The 23,120-nt window shown below is 52.8% G+C and overlaps 1 protein-coding gene across 1 annotated transcript; it reads left to right on the top strand.

Annotated features, from left to right (window-relative positions):
* The first annotated feature begins 13,494 nt into the window (after positions 1 to 13,494).
* Positions 13,495 to 20,724, top strand: KRT8 (keratin 8). The gene is made up of 9 exons (XM_068562055.1): positions 13,495 to 13,932; positions 16,337 to 16,545; positions 17,190 to 17,250; positions 17,771 to 17,866; positions 18,453 to 18,617; positions 18,893 to 19,018; positions 19,601 to 19,821; positions 19,960 to 20,018; positions 20,314 to 20,724. Exons 1-9 carry the CDS (start codon positions 13,588 to 13,590, stop codon positions 20,499 to 20,501), a joined length of 1,470 nt encoding a protein of 489 aa, XP_068418156.1. The 5' UTR covers positions 13,495 to 13,587; the 3' UTR covers positions 20,502 to 20,724.
* Positions 20,725 to 23,120: the final 2,396 nt, after the last annotated feature.

The following is a 23,120-nucleotide window of genomic DNA, read 5'->3' as shown; positions in this document are numbered from 1 at the left end:
TGCAGGCCTTCTGGAAGTCATCTTCCTTTATCAGAGGTGCTGGCTGATGTGAGTCAAAGCTTTCATGCTGGCCTGGAGAATTTGCCTTCCTATCTCCAGCGTCTTTCAGTCTGTGTCTGGTTAGACTCAGGACTGGGAAACCCAGTGGGACTGGGAAACCTAACTGGGTTTTGGAGCTTGAAGAGTTGGGCTGAATTCTGTTCCTGACACTTAGGTGCTGTGTGACCTTACGAAATGGATTGAAAGTTTCTAAACTTCCGTACCCTAATGTGTAAATAAGACTAACTGTACTTTCCTCATAGGTTTAATTGTGAGGATTAAATGGGGTTATAAGAGGTCTATGGGGGCTTCTCTGGTGGCACAGTGGTTAAGAATCCGCCTGCCAATGCAGGAGACACGGGTTCGAGCCCTGGTCCGGGAAGATCTCACGTGCCATGGAGCAACTAAGCCCGTGCACCTCAACTACTGAACCTGCGCTCTAGAGCCCGCAAGCCACAGCTACTGAGCCTGCGTGCCACGACTACTAAAGCCCGCGTGCCTAGAGCTGGTGCTCTGCAACAAGAGAAGCCACCGCATTGAGAAGCCCACGCACCGCAAGGAAGAGTAGCCCCCGCTCGCCGCAACTAGAGAAAGCCCGTGTGCAGCAACGAAGACCCAACACAGACATAAATAAATAAATAAATTAATTAAATAAATTTATTAAGAAAAAAAGTCTGTGGTGCAGGGAGTGCCTGGCATTATGGTACTATCCTGAAGGGATAGAGAGAGGGAGGTGTACCGCAGGGAGGCGAGACACGGCTTTGGAGGCAGACAGGGCCCAATTCTACTGTTGGAGCACAATCTATTCTTAACCTTGATGCTCAGTTTCCTCAGCTCTAAAATGGAGATATTGCTTATTTCATAGTTTCTGTAAGGATTAAAAGCTGTCATGACTGCCTTAAGGAAATTCCTAAGTCATTGGGGGTACTTGGACCCATGCCCAACTCTGGGAGACCAGGTCAGAGTCCAGGCTGGGAGACTGGGGGAGAAGCCAGGAGGGAAAGTCTGGGAGGGCTTCCTGTAGGAGGTATTTGGAGTGGAGCCAGGCTGGAGCGACAGAGAGCGAGGAGGGTCTGGTGAAGAAACCAGGTGGAGAAAGAGTTTGTGTAGGAGCTGGCTACCAAGTGAACAGGGTCAGGCCATGGGTGGGGAGGCGTAGTAGGGGGCAGAGGGTTCATGTGGGGGCCATGGCTCCCATGGCCCCATGGGTCTAGGAGGAGGCCTGGGGAGTTTGACTTCTGCAGCGGGATACTTCTGAACCAGAAGATCTGGAGCTCTGGAGCTCTGGTCTGGTAGGGAAATGGCCCTCTCATCTGCCTCCCATGTTCTGGAGGCTGCTTCTGCTGTTCAAGCTTCTTTTAGCTTCCCGAGATGATCACCTGGGAAACCTGGGGAGGCAAGGAAGGAGAGGGCAGCGCTTGTGCGATGCCTTGGGGAATCCTGACCTCAGGCTGGAATTCTGTTGGGAATGCAGAAGCACACAGTGGGTTGTGTTGCCATGGGAGCTTGCCGAACACTTCCCTGAGGCTAAATTGGCTCCAGCTGGCCCAGACCAAGCCCAGTCCCACCTTCCAGGTCAGCAGCTTTGTCATTAGACCTATGATTGTGACACTGTGTCCTGCTTTGGGGTCGTCTTAGCCCTTAGACACCAGGGAATCCCGGAAGATATGTTGATTATTGGGTGGTTGGTAGCAGGGCTTTCCTTGACCTGAGCTGCTCTCCCACTCTCCCTTTTACTTCCTTTCTAATAGATACACACACGCGCACACACACACACACACACACACGCACACACACGATGGCAGAGGCTGAGTCAATCCTTAGTGAATTCATCATATGTTGATGTGGTGCCTTCTAAGCATTTTCTAATGCTGTAGATATGGTAGTTAGCAAGGCGGTTAAGGTCCCCGCTCTCATGGAGCTTTCCTTTAGGTCGGGAGGTGTCCCCTAGGTCTGTCTGGATCACTGAGTAGGAGAGGTCATTGAATGTTCAATGAATGCATGTAATATTTATTTTTTGGATTGCTAAATAAAATGAGAAAAATGTTTTGGGGACATTTCTTCTGGGTTATCCACAATGACTCTATATGAAAGCATCACTGGAAACAGCATGCCCAGGCTTTTGGGCTTACCCCAGACTTGAGGTCAAGTCTTGAAGGACTTTTAGTTTCCTTATCTGTAAAATGGGATAACGTTACCTTCCTCCTGGGTTATTTTATGATTATAAATATGTAAGAGATCTGACACTTTGACCTTTAGTGGGAACCCAGCAAATGAAAGCTGCCATCATCATCACCATCATTCATTCCCTACATCACCACCACCACCACCACCATCATGGTCGGCAGGGAAAGGAACCCTGGGTTGGGAGATGGGGAAGCAGAGGGCGTGTCAATAGGCAGAGCTCAGTTTACATGGCTGGCTCCCTGGGAATTGGATTTGCAAACTTCTGTTTTGCATAGTGGCAGAGTTTTGCATGTTATCCCTTTATTACAATCCCAGAGACTCCTTTTTATAGTCCCAATTGCCACCTCTCTCTAGTTAGCCTCAGTCCTTCCGAACCAGCGCTCTCTCCCACTTGAGCACCTCCTGTGGGCTGAGTAGACACTGCAGAGGACACAGAGATGCATGAGACATGGTCCCATCCTGCAAGGACTTCAATTCTCACAAGGCAAATGAGTCAAAGCGGGTGTGAACACAAGTTCCATGGGGCGATGATCTCAAAGACAGTGAAGGGATGGCGGAGGCTGCACAGGGGGGGTGGTGTGGTGAGAGTCGAGCTAACATTGATTGAAAACCTACAACTGTCAGGCACTGTTCCCTTACCTGATGTTCAGACCAGCCCTCTTAGGTAGTTGCATTTGCAGCTGAGGAAAAGGAACCTCAGAGAGATTAAGTAGAGTGCCCAGCTTCACACAGTTGGGAAGTGGCTCCAAAACTCTTTTGATTGCATTCACTGTCCTTTGGCCTTCAGTCACACCTGGCTGCAGAGCCGATGAACATGCGTTTACAGGCTTGGTGAGTCTCACCAGTGAGGAGTCCACCGGGCTCAGATTCCAGTCCTCTTCACAGCTGTGTGGACCTGGGCACTTACCCATCCCTGCCTGGAGAGGTCTTTATAAGCTTGCATGAGGTGAAGTTTGCAGTGCACATAGTTGGCCTTAGGATGTGTGTCTGGGGCTCCGCCAACCCATCTATTGACCCTCTGCCACAACTTCCCAGATGACGATGCACATTGCACTTGTACAAAGCTTGAGTTTTGGGAGTTCCTTACTTACAGTGAGCAGAAGTCTCTCTCTGGGGGCTTCCTCCTGCTGGTGCTGGTCGTGTCCCTTGGGCCACAGGGATGAATGTCCCTTCTTCTTCCTGGCAGTCCATGCCTCTTCTCCAGGGAACGTACTCTCAGTGCCAGCTGAAAATGCAACTACTTAAGAGGTCTGTGGAATGTGGTTCCCATTCATCTCCTTATCCCAGACATCTCCTTGCATCAGCTCCCTTTTGTCCAGGTCCCTTGTAAGAGTCAGACAAGAGCCAAACCCTGTTCTCCAAGCATGGCATGATCAGAGGGGAGGAAACGGGCTCTCCCACGCTTGGATCTGCTGCCGAGGACCACAGAGGGTTTCACGGCGGCCTTGTCATGCTGTTGCTGACGTGAAGGTGTGCATGTGCACGCGTGTGTGATGAACAAAGGTAAGGTGATGGGTGTAAACTGTGTGTTCAGGGGAGGGTCTACACATTCCCTCTGTGGCATGTACTCTGGGCCAGCGCCCTGCCAGGCAGAGGCTGGCACAAGAGATGGGAACCATACTCAGACACTAGAGGACGCTGTCCTGTCTGCAAGAAGCTACGGTCTGATGTCACTGAGATGAAGGTGATGGCCGGGGAAGGTCCAGCAGCTCATGGCAAGTGTGTGCAGCAATGTGGCTGGAGCAGAAGGTGCTAGGGTTCAGAAGGGAGCTACGGGAAGTGCCTATGTTGGACTCGGCCATGCAATCAACTGCCGTTTCCTGTAGGTTCTTTCTTCTTACCGTCTTCTCTCCGCATGGCTCCTGGCACCCCACAAGCCTTCTCACTTGTGTGCTGCAATAGCCCCCTTTCTAGTCTCCTGCCAGTTTTTGCCCCTACCATCTAACCTACACATCGCAGCCCCCTGAATCTTCTTAAAGCACCGCTTTAACCGTGTTCCCCTCCTGCCCCACACCTTCCTTGGCCCCCGTGACCACCTTCCTGTTCCATAGGAATCCTGTTCTCATCCAATAACTTATTGCATTTCCATATCTTTCTTTTCTAAGCTCAATTCCATCAAGCCCAAGCTCATTTATTTTTATTGTTTTGATACTTTAATTAATTAATTAATTTATTTATTTATTTTTGGCTGCGTTGGGTCTTCATTGTTGCGCGTGGGTTTTCTCTAGCTGTGGTGAGCGGGGGCTGCTCTTCATTGCGGTGCGCGGGCTTCTCATTTTGGTGGCTTCTCTTGTTGTGGAGCACAGGCTCTAGGGCGTGGGCTTCAGTAGTTGTGGCACGTGGACTCAGTAGTTGCGGCTCGCGGGCTCTAGAGCGCAGGCTCAACAGTGGTGGCGCACGGGCTTAGTTGCTCCGCGGCATGTGGGATCTTCCTGAACCAGGGATCGAACCCGTGTCGCCTGCATTGGCAGGCGGATTCTTAACCACTGCGCCACCACGGAAGTCCCCCAAACTCATTTTAAACAGCTCTTCTCTTCCTCTGAAGTCCTATAGCCTATGTCTGAATCACCCATTTATCTGAGATCAGTATTTCCTTGATAAGTATAGAAGGTAGACTTTGGCCAGGCAGGATTTATATTTATACAAGGGCTCACTGTGTACACCGATATCTTTATACCCCTGAAGCTCTCTATATTACCCCATCTCCTTTGTGTATATTCAGGTTAGTGTAAGCAGTGAACATCTGTTGGTTTTACCAGCCCAACATCTCTTCCTCTTCTTTTGGTGAATCACCTCCTTCCGCCCCCCTTCCATAGAGTTTGAGTGGGGCTGACCACCCCTGTCCAAGGCCTGGCTCATGATCTGCTATCCCAGTCCCCCACCACAGTGATTGGTTTTGGCAGGAGCATGTGACCTAAGTCAGTCCAGTGAGAGTCAGCCTTGAAGCTTTAGCAGGAAGGATGGGGAAAGAGGTGCTCCCTTGGTTGCCATCCTTGCTGCAGCACGGACATGGTCAGCCGAGAAGGAAGCCGACACGGAGGGAAACAGTCAAGGGAAGGAGAGAAAGACAATCCTGATGCCATCACCAAGCCCCTCATCCAGCTATGCCAAAGCCAAATATGCACCCCCGAACTTCCCAATTGTGTGAGCAAATGAATGCTATTTCATGCTGAAGCCCCTTTGACTTGGGTCTCAGTCACTTGCAATCAAGAGTCCTGAGCAATAATGAGTATCTGGGAGTTTAGGTTTGGATGATTTAGCTGTGTGTTCCCGGGGCCTGTGTGATGCATATTGAAGTGTGGCATGTACTTGGCTGTGATGGATGGGAGAGGTGAGGGGTGGCACGTACTCATGTGAGGGCTGTGTGTGTGTGTGTGTGTGTGTGTGTGTGTGTGTGTAGCGGGGGAGGGGAAGGGACTAACTAGCTGTGAGGGTGCATGTAGGGTCAGAGGGGATATGGGCGTACAGGGAGGGCATGTGAGGGGTTGTTTGTTCTTGGCCCCTGTGTGTCCTGAGGACAGGGGCTGAGTTTGAAATACATGTACCCAGGGAGCACCCAGCAGGTGCTCAGAAAATACCTGCTTATCTTCATTAGCCTCTACCCTTTGGAGGAAATCCCCATTGTTTTCAGACTGAAGCCAAATTCCTTGGACTCCTTGAGTGATGCATAGAATTATAAAACATGTGTAAATGTTGACGGCTGCTTATACCAACCCCTAATTACAGGAGAGGAAACTGAGACCCATATAGGTGTAATTTGTTGAGACACAACCAGATTTCACCAGGTGGAATCTTTACGTCCTTCTACTCCAGCAGGTGGGGACAGAGGTGGGCAGGGCTGGCCTTGGGTACTTTTGAGGAGACCACCCCCCACCCCAACCTAGTCCTGCCTCTCCATGGGCTGTGGTTGCTTTTATGGTGGGTGATTAACCTCAGGCTGCATATTTATGGCAGAATACCTGGGGATTTGTGGCTTCCAGCTCTAATGGATCTTGATCTCTGGGGCTTCTCTCCAAGGTGGGCTGGGCCTTAGCTGTTTGCATTCCATTCCTTCCTGTTTCTCCCTCAGCTCCTCACTCCACCAGAACAGAATGGTATCCCCAAACCAGAGCTTCCCCGCAGGGGTGCCTGCTCGCACCATTTGCGCCGAGAGTGGGCTATACTTGTGTGATACATTGGGCACACCAGCCCTCTGAGTGTCAGAGGGAGGCCTTGGGTGGCCAGAGCCTCTGGCCTGACCACAACTAGTCCCAAGCAGACCTTTTCATTTACCCCAGCTTGCCATATACAAATGATCATTTCCTGTGAGTCACGACACTTGACCGTGGAGAAGGTTGGGAATGGCCTAAGCAGTGGCCGTTTCCCGGGGTGAGGTGGAATGAGATCCAGATACCCGGAGAACTCTCAGAGGACCACGCCTTGCCCATGACTTTTCATGACCCCACCAATGTTGTGCAACTTTCTCTTCTGTACTAGGTGTGGAAGGGTCACTGCTCCTGTATATCAGGAGAGCAAGAAAGGGCCCCTCCTCTTCATCCAGGGCTGAGGTGGGTGCCTGGGCTACTGTGTGAGAGTGGGCCCTACCCTGGGACCCTGGCAAGTACAGGGTATCAGGGTGTTCAAAGGTTCTTTTTTTTTTTTTTTAAATTGAAATATGGTTGATTTACAGTGTTGTGTTAGTCTCAGTTGTACGGCAAAGTGATTCAGTTATACATACATATATATATGTATATTCTTTTTCAAATTCTTTTCCATTACAGGTTATTACAAGGTATTGAATACAGTTCCCTGTGCTATATAGTAGGTCCGTGTTGTTTATTTATTTTATATACAGTTGTATCTGTTAATTCCAAACTCCTAGTTTATCCCTCCCCAAAGGTTCTTGTCCAACCCCACTAGTTACGGTTTTTCAAAAAATATTTATTTTAATTAAGTTAATTAATTAGGTTGTGCCGGGTCTTAGTTGCGACAAGCGTGCTCCTTAGTTGTGGCTTGTGGGCTCCTTAGTTGTGGCATGCAAACTCTTAGTTGTGGCATGCAAACTCTTAGTTGCGGCATGTGGGATCTAGTTCCCCGACCAGGGGTCGAACCCGGGCCCCCTGTATTGGGATTGTGGAGTCTTAACAACTGCGCCACCAGGGAAGTCCCTAGTTATGGGTTTTTAAGGGGGTGCCTGGAGGATGTTTTTCAGACCACAAAGAGCTCCCCTTTTCAAGCAGACCCCTAGATTTCTCCGAGGCTGGGGGGGGCGTGGGCTGAAAAATGGACAATCAGAAGTCCATCCCAGACAAGACCGACTTCAGGCAATGTGGCGGTAAGGGAGCTCACTTCAGTGTGCTTCGCCACCTCACCAGTCCTCCTGCCTCCTTGGAGGACCCTTGGACCCAATGCTGACACTCTGCTCCTCTTCCCATCAAGGTATGGCCCTCATCTCTCAAGCCCTGCCCATGATAGTGCCAGTTTGGTGATCTGAGGACAGTCTCTGGGCTGCTAAAAGCCCACACCACTCTTCTTGCGTCTCATCATTATACAGGAAGTGTGATATAGTGGTTAGGGCCTTGGAGAAAGAGCCACACTGCTGTGTGAGTCTGGGTATGTTTCTTAACCTCTCTGTGGCTCATCAGGTAAAAATGGTAATATAGCACTTACTTTATAGGGTTCTTATGTAGTGTAAATGAATTAATACTTGGAAGACATTTTTGTACCATATCAGTATTATTATTACCCTATTAGAATAAGTGGCATTATGTGTCTGTCTGTCTCTCCCTGCACACAGTGAAGACCACTGGGGACCCAATTCCCTCAGAGCCTTCCCAGCATGTGCCCAATGTATAGCCAGACACCAATATACTGAATTAATGACTAAGGACTCCTAATATTCACCTTTCAACAGAAGCCTTCAGGCCACACCTTGCTTTGGTCATAGGAGGCTCCTACCTGTACTGAACTGGTGTGAAAGGAACCAAAAAACTATCTCCCCACACTTTTTAGGCTAGTGCCTAAGTAAATGAGTGGACAAGTGAATGAATGAGTGAACAACAACAGGAGGAAATAAAGGCCTGGGGTCCCTGCCCCTGACTCCCCACCTTGGTCCTCAGGTTGCTGGGCAGGAAATTCAGAACAAAAGACCTCTGGACAATAGCTCCATTGCCCAGCAGCCCAGGCCACAGGTAATTCTCAGTGCTGGAGGGGGTGGTGGTGTGTGTGTGGGGCGGGCTGTAGCTGAGGCCCAAGTCCTTGCTGTTCCTTTTTCCCTCCTGCGCTCCTGTCTGGTTACCTGACACACCTTTAGGAAAGCTTTCTTGCAGAGGAGCTGGGCTGTGTGACTACTTCCTTAGGGTCCTATCCTCCTGGGGAGGCTTCTCCAGTGACTCCCTGCTTCCCACTTCCCATCACTCAGGCCTCTTGCATGCTGTCCTCGCCTCCATGAGTGGGACCCATTCGGGTCCTCTCTCCATCTCTATGTCCCTGGCCACCCCAGTGGAGTGTCAGGCTCTGGGGACTGGCCACTCTCTATTTTACCCCCTGAGGCGCAGGTGTATCATCCTTTCTGAGCAGGGACCCTGCAGCACACTGGAATTGGGCTCTGACCTATTCCGTCAGGGGGAAGAGAAGAATGTGTTCCTGGAGGTCTTGGTGTGAGAGCAGAGCCAAAGCCAGCTGCTCAACCCTGGCCGCACCAAGGAAGCCTTATAAAACATGCAGGTGCAGGACTTCCCTGATGGCGCAGTGGTTAAGAATCCACCTGCCAATGCAGGGGACACGGGTTCAAGCCCTGGTCCGGGAAGATCCCACATGCCGTGGAGCAACTAAGCCCGTGTGCCACAACTACTGAGCCTGCGCTCTAGAGCCCACGAGCCACAACTACTGAAGCCCATGTGCCTAGAGCCCGTGCTCCACAACAAGAGAAGCCACTGCAATGAGAAGCCTGCGCACCGCAACAAAGAGTAGCCCCCGCTCGCCACAACTAGAGAAAGCCCGTGCACAGCAACAAAGACCCAATGCAGCCAAAAATAAATGAAATAAAATAATTAAAAAAAAAAAACAAACCCAAAAAACCATGCAGATGCAGCCTGGGTGCTTTTGGTGTGCATGCTCCAGACAGAGAATCGGAATTAAGGGGAAGGACTCGAACGGCTGAGCTAGGCTTGACAGCCCATCGAACGGATGGCCTCTTCTGGTTTGGTATCAGTGGAAGCGAGGGTGTGAGGATTGGAAGGTGAGTGGGAGACCTCATCATCTCCAGGCTGTCAGGCTTGTCTCCTTTCCTCCCTAAGAAGGTTTACCTCATGGGGAAGGTTCTCCCCATGCTTGCTGTAATAATTTCTAACCACATCTTCTATCAAAATCAAAATTTCGGTTCGGAGAACATTCGTGGATTCCTAATCAAAGCGTAAAGCTCTGTGATGGTAGAATATGGATCAAGTCTCTCAGAGTGGGGAGGATTGGGATGTTCTAGTGCAAACCCCCACCTGACCTAGGAATCCTCCTACAGTGAACCCAGTGGACAGCTGGTTAGCACGCCTTGGGCTCGAGACTTCTAGGGACAGGAGCTTGCTTCCTCTCTAGGCAGTCCATTCCCATTTGGGCTGGCTTTAATCATCAGAGCCGTGTTTGTCACGAAGACAAATAGTCACCATTTACTGAGCATTGACTATGAACAATTTCGGCCTCGAGGCACATGGCACAAAAATCAACAATCAAATCAACTTTATTATATTCATGATGTGGCTTACTGATGGGTGTTCCCACCATCTGTGGCTTCCCACTTAAATGAATTGTTCTTGCTGCCTTGGTGCTAAACTCAGCTATTTCCATGCCAACAATAAGATTTTAAATTGCTCATCTTTTAAAGTGATTTCAGTGCTTTGGAGATGCTGCCCTGGTTACTAACCTAGAGGCAGGGAATCTACCTTCAGCATCTTAACAAAATCTTCCCTTCTATCTCCTGACCCGTCTGCTGGCCCACGAAGTCCGTGCTTTATATATGTGGCTAATTTATGCTTTTGTGGATTTTCTTTTTTGTAACAGCTTTATTGAGCTATAATTCATATACCGTACAATTCAACCATTTAAAGTGTACGATTTGATGGTTTTTACTATTTTCACAGGCTTGTACAACGATCACCATAATTAAATTTAGAACATTTTCATCACCCCAAAAAGAAACCCCACACTTTTTACCAATTACCTCCATTCCCTCCAGCCTGGAGGTGGTTAGGCAACCACAGATCTGCTTTCTGTCTCTACAGATTTGCCTATTCTGGACGTTTCATATAAATAGAATCATGCAATATGCGATCTTGCGTTGTAGCATGTATCGGTGATTCATTCCTTTTGACTGAGAATGATATACCATCATATGGATATGTTGCATTTTGTTTCTCCATTCATCAGTTGGTGGACATTTGTGTTGTTTCCATTTTGGCTGCTGTGAATAGCGCTGCTGCGAATGTGGTGTCTTTGTGTCACCATTCCTGATCACTGAGAAGAACGTGTTCAGACCATCTTTTCCGATGATTGTGAGTGATGTAGTGATAAGAGCTACCCTGCTCACCCATCTCTGCCCTCAGCCTTGACACAACTGCTCGGGGCTTCAGGGCCTCCTCGGTGTCATCCTGTGCCATCACCAGCGGGGTGGAGGGGGCACGCGTCTCCTCTTTCCCTCTTCTGATCTCCGGGAAAGGCAGTTTGGAGCAGAATCGTCTGGGTTGGGCAGTCACCAAAAACACTTTCCCTTTCATTGGGGAGGCAGCAGTGTGCAGACCACGGTGGCCAGAGACAGTCTTACAAGGAGTTGTCCCCACGGGCCACCTTAGTCCAGTTTTCTGTTCCCTCACCACTAGACCCTCGTCCTGGGGCCTCCCCCTATTGCCTCCACCCCGGAATCCCAGGCAGAGGCCACAAGAGAGGGCAGCTTTGGTCTCTTCTCTTGCGCCAAGGCTGGGCTTGGGGCATGGGGGAGGGGTTGGCTGGGGTCTCTGGGCAACAGGGAGCTGACAAGTGAGATGCAAACACTTCCGGCCCTGCATTGTTCTGGGTTGCCCCAGCAAAGAGGGACTCCCCCTGGGTGAGATCTGGGCCGCCCTACAGCCTGAAAACCACAGGGTCCCTTGTAGCCGGCTTTGTCCTCACCTTAAACAAAAGGCACTCCTGGAACCAAGGGAACCAGGTGAGTTCGGGTGGAGGGGCTGAGATTTCAGGGAGGGCTCTGGGCTGCAGTTCTGTGCTCAGGACTTCAGGTGAGGTCTCTCCCCTCCAAGTCTGCCCAGGTGTACTCTGTTGGGGAGGAGAAGTGGGGAGCTGGTCGTCCTCCCTCCCCAGGGCTGCCATACCTGTCTGACCAGCCCCTCCCTCTCTCCTTCCGCCTTCTCTGTGCCTGATTTGGCACCGGGCCCATACCCCTCCCTTTGGTCTCAGGAAGGTGAAGTCTCTTTGCCCTGCACGGTGTGGGAGTTTGTTGGGGAAGGGGTAGCTTGCATTCAAATCACTCCTTGGAAAATTAAGCATTGTTTAAAGGCGCTGAGAGAGGGCCTGGTACAAACAGGTATTTCCTGGTTCCGAGTGGCAGGAGGCCAGGGCTGGGGAGAGTGGCGAGGAGAAAAGAGGGGAGGGGAGAAAGGGATGTGGTCACTGTGTCCCCTCTAAGAGTCTTCGGCTTTGTCTTTCCGGAAGGGACTTCAAAGTGTGTCCTTTTGTGTGTACGTGTGTGTGATCTGGTGTGTGTGATCCGAGGGGAGCTTATCTGTGTGTCTGTCTTTTTGGATTTGTCTGTCTTCCAAGGAGGGGGCTTCTGGTCTCGCTGTCCCTCTGTAGGGGTCTGTCTGCCTGTCCTCTGGAACCCTGGGTGTCTTTACTGGAGAAGGATGGGGAGGCATCTGCACATCTGCCCCCTCGTGATAGGCGGTCGGGGTAGCAGTCACCCTCTCCCCTGGGTTGGGGATTGGGGGCTGTGGGCCACCTGTCCCTCTACCCCCAGGGGATCTGTTGGTCTCTAGTTAACAGCCATCCAGTCTCCACTTCATGCCCTGCAGGATCTTTCAGAGAATCTAGCCCCAGCCATTAGAGAACCGAAGCTGGAATCTCTGCCTCCGGGACCCAAACCTCCTGTTTTCCACCCACAGCCTGCCCCACCCGGCCCCACCCAGGCCTGGGGCGCCTTACTCAGCTCCCCATTCTCCAGCTTTCTGCAGGTGCATGCTGTGCCCCAACCCACTCTCCTGACTCATTCTCATAATGGGTTTGGGGAGACAGGTGCAGGGACTCTTCCCCTTCTCCTCTGGCCATCTGGGGGCCTGGGAAGAGAAAGAGAAGGAGGGCCCAGGTGGCTGCAGGTTGACTCACCATCGGTGCCCCCCACTCCACAGTCCTGCCTCCTTTCCTGTGACTCACCCACTGGGAGCTATGGGAATGACTCCTCCAAGCAGCAAGGAGAGCGATGAGATGAAGTCCCCGACGACGTAGCTGCCTGCTCTCCTGAGCTCTCCCAGCCTGCCCTTTTGCTCTTGTTCATCCTTCTCTGTGCCTTTCAGCCTGGCCCGGGGAATCCTGTGATCTTGGGAAGAGAGAAGGACACGGGGCTGTGTCCAGGAAAAGTGCTGTGTTGGACCTCACTTTAACTTGCACGTACAGCCCCAGAGGGAGGACAGCCTCTGTGTGTGTGTGTGTGTGTGTGTTCATTCATTCATTCCACAAATGTTTACCCAGCCCCTCTTGGCATTGCACCAAGGGCTGAGGGCACAGCAGTAACTGAGGAGAGACTAGGCAAATGGCTGACCTCGGGTTCAAGGATTTGGAACCCAGCCCCGTGCTCCAACCTGGGCAGACCTTCGTAATCACTTGAAGTGGAGAGAAGAACACGAAGGACATGGGGTGGTGTCTCTGGGGCGTCAGCTGCTCAGAGGAGACCCAAATGCCACAGATCCCTCCTGCTCTGCTCCCCAGTCTGTGCATTTATTTCCCACAGGAGGGAAGGAGATAAGACCCAGGATTCAGGGTTGCAGTGGCTGGGCCACCCCGCAAGGCTCTGTTAGGGAGCAGGTAGAGGCCGGCAGTCCTTGCACTTCTCACATTCACTGAATTACCCTTTCCTGGGCTCTGGGGTGGTGCAGGAGTGGGCTCCGGGGCGGGAGCAGCTCTCTGCTGCCCCCACCTGAGTCCGGCCTGTAGGTGGCAGGTGTCAGGTTAGGCCCTGCCCCCTCAGGGCCTAGCCACTCAGCTACAAGGCCGATCCCCTCCTCATGGGCTGGGCTCTTTTTTATAAAAGGCCATCCCGGGAGCTGTACCCCACCTAGGAGCCGCTTCTCAACTCCTCGAGTCTCTGTGTGCTTTGGCCTCTTCGCCTCCTCTCCAGCCTCCACCATGTCCATCAGGGTGACCCAGAAGTCCTACAAGGTGTCCACCTCCGGCCCCCGGTCCTTCAGCAGCCGCTCGTACACCAGTGGGCCGGGCGCCCGCATCAGCTCCTCGGCCTTCTCCCGGGTGGGCAGCAGCAGCAGCTTCCGGGGCGGCCTGGGCAGCAGCATGAGTCTGGCTGGAGGTTACAGTGGGGCCCCGGGTCTGGGGAGCCTCACAGCTGTCACGGTGAACCAGAGCCTGCTGAGCCCCCTCAAGCTGGAGGTGGACCCCGACATCCAGGCCGTGCGCACCCAGGAGAAAGAGCAGATCAAGACCCTGAACAACAAGTTCGCCTCCTTCATCGACAAGGTGAGGGCTCCCCCTGCGTGGCCGTTGGTGCCTGGGGCCGGACCAGGATCCCAGCCCTTTCTCTTGGTCACCCCACCCTCCGTGGGCACATCTCCAGGCCCTCCCTGGCGTCCTGCTGGGCCCCACCCACTCTGGCAGCACTCCCGCTTCCGACGGATGTCTCGGCGCCCTCCCCCCGCCCCATGCACTTTGGTTTGGGCTGGGGAAGGGATAGAGAGGGGGTCCGGGCGGCTTCTGACTCTAAATCTTGGGGCTCCCTCCCTCACTCGCCCATCTCACCCCAACTCGAGGTCTGATCGTCTGTAAAGCTTTCAGCTCTGGAAGAGTCCCAGCTGTTCAGCTGGCGGGTGGGAGGGCAGTTCCTCCCTCAGGTTCACCCTTCTCCCTAACATGGCCCCAAGGGCTTCTCAACAGTGCTCCTGTGCTTTAAATTTTTTTTTTTTTTTTTTAAATAGGAGATTGATAGGATTCTGGGAGAGGGAAGCGGCTGTCTTGATTCAAACAGGCAAATATTGATCCAGGCCTTCTGCGTACCGGGGCCCGAGTGTTGGGGGCGTCAAGATGAGTCATAACTTGGCCAGGACCCGGGGAGCCGGCCGTGTGGGCGGCGCCGGGCGGGGCCGAGACCCGCCCCCGCCGGGGGCTGAGGGGCCGAGGCCCGCGGTACTTGGGACCCGCTCCTCTGCCTGGGGGCGTGTATCGTGGTGGGGTGGACGCCAGGGCCTGGCTTCAGGAAGATCCATCCAGGATTCAAAGTCTGCGGGCGTGCGACACCCCATCTGCGTTTCACGTCCTGTTAAACCCCACGATTTACGGCTTTAGATAAGGCGTCTGTCCGCCAACGCCCCTCTCCCCGCTCGGCCCTTGTCCCCTCTCACTCTTCCCTACCACCCCGGCTCCGCCCCAACGAACTGGCTCCGCTTTCCCAGGGAAGGCGCCAGGCCGGGTTTTGCAGCCTGGGGGTTTGCCTCCTCAGGGGCCCCAGGGCCCCCAGCGCGCAGGAGGATCAGCTCCTCCCTGCTGACTGGCTCCTGGGAGGCATTTCGGGAGCGGAAGGAGGGAAATCCTGGGGCAGATTAGCGCCTTTAGGAATTGGAGTGCCCCAGGAAACCGGCGCTCCCCTGATTTTGGAAATTGCTTGCTGGTTCCTTGGCTTTAAGCACCCTTCACTTTACTTCTTGACTGCGTTTTGCTAGCTCTGGGGTCCTCCCAGTGAGTAACTAAGCACAGGCCGAAGGTTCCCAGTGCTCTGCCCTTTCCTTTGATGGGCTACCTTGCTAAATCTGATTTCCTCATCTACAAAATGGGCACGCTAATCCCTAAGTTAAAGAGGTTTTGCCTATTCAAGCATATAATGTATGCAAGAGCTTAGCAGTGTTTGGCCTACATTAAACAGTCTAATAAGGCTAAATGTTATTATCACTTATTTTTTATAATTTTGGGGCAGAATGAGCTGGGGAAGAAAGGGATTTACAGAGAGGGATTTGCTGGATCTGGACCAGACCCTTAAGATAACCTTCTAACTCCTCCCAATTTAAAAGAAGTCCAACTTTGGGTTGATTTAAAAAAAAAAAAAAAAAAAAAAGTCATTCCTCTTCTTGGAACCAGTTTATTATTCTTTCTTTTTAAAAATTTCCCTTCCAACATGCCTTAATTTCATCCTAAAATCTGGATTCCTTGAGCCCCAAGGAACCTAGGACCTTTGTGTTTGGGACAGGAGGACAGGACTGCGGATTCGGGGAAGGGTAGGGTAGGGTGGGGTTGGATGTTGGAGAACTCAAAGGGAGGGCTGTGGGGAGGAGGGCCTTCAGTTTGCAGACAGATTTACCTTGTTTCTTGCCTCTTCCCCAGCTAAAAGTGACTTCTGCACAGGGGTGGGGCTCTGGATAGGGCTCGCCTGAGTTCTTCTAGGCCACTGCAGGGTTGAGGAGACCCAGGCTCAGAGAAGGGAAGCAATTCAAGATCAGGTAGCAGTGTTGGGCTAAAACCTAGGTCTTCTGGCGAATGCTCTCCAGGCTGTAGGGCTAAAGTTTCCTTATAGTCAATGAGTCCCTCAAAGCCACTCCAAATAATAATCATGATGATAATATTATTTGCTGTGAACAATCTACATTTTTTTCTATCATATATAAAGTGTTAATTATAACTTGGCTGCTTTTATTGACTGCAATATACAATCTAAGTCAATAAGACCCATTTGTTTTGCAAATATAGCTTCAACATAACTGCTAGCTATCCTCTTACAACCATGTATCCCCTTCTCTCCCCCCAACTCAGCACTAATGGGGTTCCGGAGACCCCACCGCTTGGGGAGTGGATGAGGGGAAAAGACAGTGCTTGCTTCACGCCAGACTTTGAGCCCTGGCCTGATGTGCAATGTGGACCTTTCTGCCTCCTCATGCAGGTACGGCACCTGGAGCAGCAGAACAAGATTTTGGAGACCAAATGGAACCTCCTGCAGCAGCAGAAGACAGCCCGGAGCAACATAGACAACATGTTTGAGAGCTACATCAACAACCTCCGGCGGCAGCTGGAAACGCTGGCCCAGGAGAAGCTGAAGCTGGAAGTGGAGCTTGGCAACATGCAGGGGCTGGTGGAGGACTTCAAGACCAAGTGAGCCTCTGTCCTCCCCAACTGAAGTCATCCCACCCTGCCCGGCCCCTTGGGACCAGAGGCCTAAGACACCAAGGCCCTCTGCTTGCTGGGCAGTGCAGTCTTATATAATTAGGGTGACCCCAGGACAAGGTTTTTTCAGGACAGTCTAGGTTTATGTCCATTGTTAATAGCACCTCCCTTCCCCCTTCAATCTCAGAGCTGTCCCGATTTGGACAACAAATTATCTGCTAACGTTTACACAGTAAACCTAAAATGGGAGACAGAGGTAGCCAACAGGACTCTCTTGTATACTAATAGCCCTAGACTCTATTTCTTCCTTACCCCTGATTTCCAGAACATTCCAGAAAGTTGTGTCTGAGGTTTCATGTCAGTGCCTGTTGCTAATCCTCATATGCCTAATCCAATGTGTATTCGTGGATCTGGAGAGAGATTTCCTGCTCCAGGCCTCCCCACTTGCTGATGATAGCATGGAGTAAGGGTGGGGAAACAGTAGCTGGTTGGGGCAGAAGGACCAGACCAGCCATCTCATATCTTCTTGCATTTCCATTAACTGAATTTTCTAGCTATCCTTTCCCCCCTCGAAAGACCCACAGCAACCTCACCTTTGCCTCCATCCTCTGATTATATCTCTTTCTCACCAGGTATGAGGAAGAGATCCAAAAGCGCACAGACATGGAGAATGAATTTGTCATCATCAAGAAGGTGAGGGAGTACCCCTTCCCCCATCAGACACTGGAGGCTGGTGCTTAGAGACTCAGGCTAGAGGCTTTCTGTTCTTAAATGTTTCTAAGTAATGGGACAACATTTGGGTGCCTCCTAGGTATCTAGCATAGAAGGACAGAGAGGTAGTTAGGTGCATTTGGACAGAACTCTGGACATCAATGTTGGGACATGGTTAAGAAAACGGAGCAGTAGAATTTGAGGTCTGGCTATAGAAGGCTTCCTGGAGGAGGAGGAGGAGGAGGAGGAGGAGGAGGACAGAGGAGGAGAAGGAGGAGGGGAGGGGAGTGGGGGAGAGGGAAGGGTGTGTAGAAAGCAGAGGTAAAAGGCCTGGGGCTGGGGATGCAGGTGTGATGGGGCAGAGACTGGACTGGGTCAGGCCACACACAGTGAGGGGGAGAAGACAATTACTTAGAAAGTTCTAAGTCCAGGCCATTGGGTGCCCCCGGCTTGGGGTCAGGAGTGGCCACTCAGCTCAGGCTCCCCTCCCCCTGCCCCGCAGGATGTGGATGAAGCTTACATGAACAAGGTAGAGCTGGAGTCCCGCCTGGAAGGGCTGACTGACGAGATCAACTTCTACAGGCAACTGTATGAAGAGGTACGTTCTTGGGCACTGGAGACTGAGGTTCCCCAGCCCCATCAGAGGCCCCTCCCAGCCCCCAGCGCACCAACAGACAAGGGCCCACCACTGAATAATTACAGCTGCCAATAGTAGCCCGGCACGGATGTTCTATATGTTCTGTCCCCCTGCGTGAGGGAGGGTTTATTATCCCACTTCACAGATGAGAAAATGGGCTCAGAGAACTGGAAATAGCCTGTCCAAGGTCGTCATACACAGAGTGGTGACCCAGCTGCAGCTCAGGCCTGCTCTGTCCCCAGGGCCTTATTTAGATTCTTTGGGCCGAATGAGAGCCCTCTGTGGGCGCCATACTGGTAGCTGAGAGTGCGGAAGGGCACTGCCCCTCTGGCTTCTCACCCAAAGCCAGGTTTCCTTTTATCCCGGCCTCATTTCATCTTTACTTCCCTCCAAGTTCCAGGTCTTTGACCCATCTTCCTTCTTTAGGAACTTTGCCTTCTCTCCAGCCCTAACTCCCACTGTCTTGTCCTTTATGGAAGGCCCTTCTGCAGAAGGGAACTCCTTGTGTGCGGGCCCAGGGCCTCACCACCTCCTCTCCCCACCACAGGAGATCCGCGAGATGCAGTCGCAGATTTCTGACACCTCCGTGGTCCTGTCCATGGACAATAGCCGCTCCCTGGACCTGGATGGCATCATCGCCGAGGTCAAGGCCCAGTACGAGGAGATCGCCAACCGCAGCCGGGCTGAGGCTGAGACCATGTACCAGACCAAGGTGATGAGCAGGGTCACTATAGGCTGGTGTTCCCCTTCTGGCTAGTTCTGTGCCCTAGTCCTTGAGGAGGGAGCAGGATTTCAAACTTGACTCTGCCTGCTGCGAGCTGGGCTGCCGAGCAGTGCTGGGGGACAGGGATGACCCTGTGCCCGGAGGTGTAGAGGGGGGTAGGGGAGACATGACCTGGGTTCCAGTGACTTGGCTGAGAGGGCATTCTCCCTTGGAGGGACCGGGGGGGTCCCCTCTCAACCTCACTCCTTCTCTCACATCTGCAGTACGAGGAGCTGCAGACATTGGCTGGGAAGCACGGGGATGACCTCCGTCGCACGAAGACGGAGATTTCCGAGATGAACCGGAACATCAACCGACTCCAGGCTGAGATCGAGGGCCTCAAAGGCCAGGTATGGGCTGGGCTGCGGGTGGGAGAGGGTCTTGGGACACCTCTGGGTGAGAGGAGATAATGCAGGAGGAGTGAGGGGTCTGGCAGTTGGGGAAGGAATCCTAGACCAGAGTCAGGAGTGGGAGGGGCAGCTAGAGTCCAGACTGCTCCTGGGAGGCTGAGGGGTGCTGAGGAGGCCCCTCTGTGAGGGCCTGGCAGGTAGGTTGGGGGTCCAGAATGGGTCCCCCAAGCCTACTTTATTATATCTATCTTATGTATCAGGGTAAGATTGGGCTCTGATGCTTTAAGGAAGTTTAGAAAGCAGAGATCTAGTCCAGCTGGGGGTGGGGATAATACCGCACAGCGTCCCAGGTGAGAAGTTTGTGCGGGGATGGGCCTGCAAGCTGCTCATGTTTCCCCATTCCACTTCCTGAATCTCACCCAGCTGTAGCATTTTCTTGGATTGAGCCAGGTGGAGTTGGTTAGTGCAGGTCAGGGAGAGGGGGTCCCTAAAGGAGGGGAAAGGGAGGGCGGGTGCAGGGGGAGGAGGGGAGGAGGCAAGCAGACTCTGCTCTAACTGCTTACCTGTCCGCTCCCCCCGCAGAGGGCTTCCCTGGAGGCCGCCATCGCCGATGCTGAGCAGCGTGGGGAGCTGGCCGTCAAGGATGCTCAGGCCAAGCTGGCCGAGCTGGAGGCCGCTCTGAGAACCGCCAAGCAGGACATGGCACGGCAGCTGCGCGAATACCAGGAGCTGATGAACGTCAAGCTGGCCCTGGACGTGGAGATCGCCACCTACCGCAAGCTGCTGGAGGGCGAGGAGAGCCGGTGGGTGTGGGCGTTCTCTGGCTGGCCCTGGGGCCCCATCCCTGGGACCTGGGGTGGGGAAGGGTGGGACTTGAGTCCTGTTGTCCTGGGCTAGGGCCAGGGGTTGGTCCTGACATCCCATGTGTCCTCTGGGTACAGGCTGGAGTCTGGGATGCAGAACATGAGTATCCACACCAAGACCACCAGCGGGTACTCAGGTGAGTGTCCTGGTCCTGGGGGGGCAGGGCAGGAGGGCAGCTCCTATACAATTCCCTCCGGTATAGCTGAGGAACCTGGGGCCCAGTTAAATGTCTTGTCCAAGGTCACGTAGCTGATAGCAAAGCTCTTTCCCGCCCTGCTCCTGGTTTTCCCCAACCATCTTGGAGGAGTGAACCAGGGAGGTTCCCTATCCCTGGGGACCACATCCATTCGGAGTAGCAGGGAGAAGGGGGCGTGACACCTGATGTGTGCATGGGCTCCTGTGCTCACGTGGCTGCCTCTGTTCCTGACCAGGTGGGCTGACCTCAGCCTATGGGACCCCTGGCCTCAACTACGGCCTGAGCTCCTACCAGTCCAGCTTGGGCTCTGGAGGGGCCTCTGGCTCCTTCAGCCGTACCAGTTCCAAGGCTGTGGTTGTGAAGAAGATTGAGACCCGTGATGGGAAGCTGGTGTCCGAGTCCTCTGACATCCTGCCCAAGTGAAAGGCTCCTGCGATCCCTCCCAGCCTCCCCTCTCACTTGCTCCTGCAAGAAGGAGTTATGCAGGGGAGTGTTGGAACCAAAGACCTGAGGCTCAGTCCCGTCCTTAGCCCACCCCTGGGGGAGTCAACTGCCTGGGGCTCCCTCTCTTGCCCACGCCCCCAGCTAAAAGCCAATCCAAGTGTCTTTTTCAGAATAAAGCTTCAGCTGGCTCTGCCAACACATTTTGCTGTGTGCAGCCCTTGTCTGTCAATGGGGTGGGAGAGAGGTGGTCAGGAGGCCTCCTTCTGGGATCAGAAGGCTGGGGTTGGGGGACACGTGGAGGAAAGCCTGGCCTCCTCCAGGCTGTTCCCAGAGAGACTTCTTTGCTGAAAAACCTCGCTGATGCCTTGGTTTCAAATACCCCATTTCATTTGATCTGTGCAACAAACCCCGTTGGGGAGCAGAGCAGGTTTTAGATTGGAATATCAGGAGGTTTCCTTTCCTATAGACCTCACAGGAGGTCAGCATCAGGACCAGGGCCAGAGAGACCAAGTAATTAGCCTAATTAAAAAGTGGGGCTTCCCTGGTGGCGCAGTGGTTAAGAATCCACCTGCCAATGCAGGGGACACAGGTTCCAGCCCTGGTCTGGGAAGACCTCACATGCCACGGAGCAACTAAGCCTGTGGGCCACAACTACTGAAGCACGCGCGCCTAGAGCCCGAACTCGGCAACAAGAGAAGCCACCGCAATGAGAAGCCCATGCACCTCAACAAAGAGTAGCCCCCGCTTGACGCAACTGGAGAAAACCTGTGCTCAGCAGCAAAGACCTAATGCAGTCAAAAATAAATAAATTAAAAAAAATACTCCCTATTAAAAAAAAAAAAAGTGGCTGATCTAGGATTCGAACCCAGGACCGTCCAGTTCTCAAGCCTGTCCTCCTCAGCGAGGCACATGGCATTTCCCCGGTGGCCAGAGATGTCTCTGTACATCTTCATTCCTTAGCAGCTGCGGACAAAGAATCCTGGTTTTCCCATCCCTTCAGAGGCCCAAAGTCCATTCTCAGCAGCTGGGTGTGTCACACCCACAGTTTCTAAAAGCCAAGATAGTATAGGATTTGGCATTGACAGATGACCCCTTCCGTGCTTCACTCACAGTCACACCCACCCCCCCATGGCTCCTCACCAGCCCTTTCCACCCATTTACATGCAGCGTTTGTACCATATACAGCTGAGTATGTAAAGGGTGTGTGCGTTCTGTGTTTGCAGGTGGAGGGCGTGCTGTGTGTATTTGGGTGTGGATGGGTCCTGTGAAGTGTGTAAAGGGGGTTTGCTTGTCTCGTTGGGGCAGGGGCGGGGCTGGGTGGAGCAGTGGCTCCGCTGCCACCACCGTGGGGTATGCGGCAGATACGCTGGCCCCTTAGTGCTGGACTAAGTGTGGAACATGCCCTTACTTAGAATGGCTGAGACGGGGGCATTTTCAGACTTTCCCAAACACTAAAGGAGAATGAACAAACCTATGCAGAGGGTCCAGTAGTTGGGACAGCCTGGCGCAGGAAGCTCAGGTTCTGGTCCTGCTGTGAGGTCTCCCAGGGCTCCTTTCCCTGGGCTCTAGGCTTCCCAGGCCCTGGGCTCCCACCCAGGGGCCCATCTCACTACCTCCCTAGCTGCCCACCTCAATGGAGCTGCTTCCAGACCGAGCCCAGGCATTCTACCTCCTCCGCCCCCTCCACCCAGTCCTGGGACCAGGGCCAGGGTTCTGGACTCTGTCACAATAAAGGACTTCACTCTTCCATGATAAAACTTAACAGTACCATTATCTAGAGCAGTGACTCTATTGTGGCAGCAGCTCTCAGTACGAAATTCATTTTTATCACAACCTGCAAACGTTTATATCTATATAACTGAAAGAAAAATTTCATAAAACTGTACCACCCTTCTGCCCTCTGTTCATGTGTGGCTGGCCGTCTTACCAGGTCCCCGGAGCCCAGAGGGTGGTGTTAGAGCCCAGAGCACGTGCAGTACCCAGTGAGAGAGATCTCTTGCCCACTGAGGCCCCAAGTCAGTATTTTCAACTGTGGCCCACCCGATCCTCCTGGAAGCCAGCCACCTGTCTTACCGGGCCCTGCCCCCGGGTGGTGGGCACACGGTTGGGGAGGGGGCGGGCAGGCAGCCAAAGGCCCCACCAATGTTCTCCTGGAGTTTCCACACCCCCTACCTGCTGCTTGCTGAGGGAAAGGCAGGAAAGCTCCAATGAGAATTCCCTTTCCCTCTCCCCCTCCTCCTTCCTTTCCTGGTTATTGTGCAACTACTATGTGATCAAGGACACTCAGCATTTAGGAGACGCCATCTCATCTACCTTTCAGTATTTAATGATGTAAAGGAGCTGGACCTCCAATTCTCATTTAGAGGAGACACCGAGGAAGGATGAACGCCAACATTTCTTTAGTACCTATTGGGTGGTAGATCTTGTGCTTCAGCACATTTCAACCTTCCAAGGATCCTGTGAGGCAGGTATTAAAATCTCTCTTCTTTCAGGAGCTGTTTTTCCAGCTCCAACCCTGTGGTTTTGGTAGGTGTGACCCTTACAGCACCTCTTCTCTGGGGCCACAAGGGTGGAGGGAGCCAGGCTTGGCCAGTCACA

The sequence above is a fragment of the Eschrichtius robustus genome, chromosome 13 (assembly GCF_028021215.1).
Source record: "Eschrichtius robustus isolate mEscRob2 chromosome 13, mEscRob2.pri, whole genome shotgun sequence".
NCBI classification, from domain to species: Eukaryota; Metazoa; Chordata; class Mammalia; order Artiodactyla; family Eschrichtiidae; genus Eschrichtius; species Eschrichtius robustus.
Note: the sequence above shows the minus strand (reverse complement) of the source record. Positions and strands in the feature narration are given on the sequence as shown.

Coding starts and splice junctions, on each gene's coding strand:
- KRT8 (XM_068562055.1), top strand. CDS start 13,588: ATGTCCATCAGGGTGACCCAGAAGTCCTACAAGGTGTCCACCTCCGGC. Junction 19,019..19,600: donor TCGAGGGCCTCAAAGGCCAG/GTATGGGCTGGG, acceptor CTCCCCCCGCAG/AGGGCTTCCCTGGAGGCCGC. Junction 20,019..20,313: donor GACCACCAGCGGGTACTCAG/GTGAGTGTCCTG, acceptor GTTCCTGACCAG/GTGGGCTGACCTCAGCCTAT.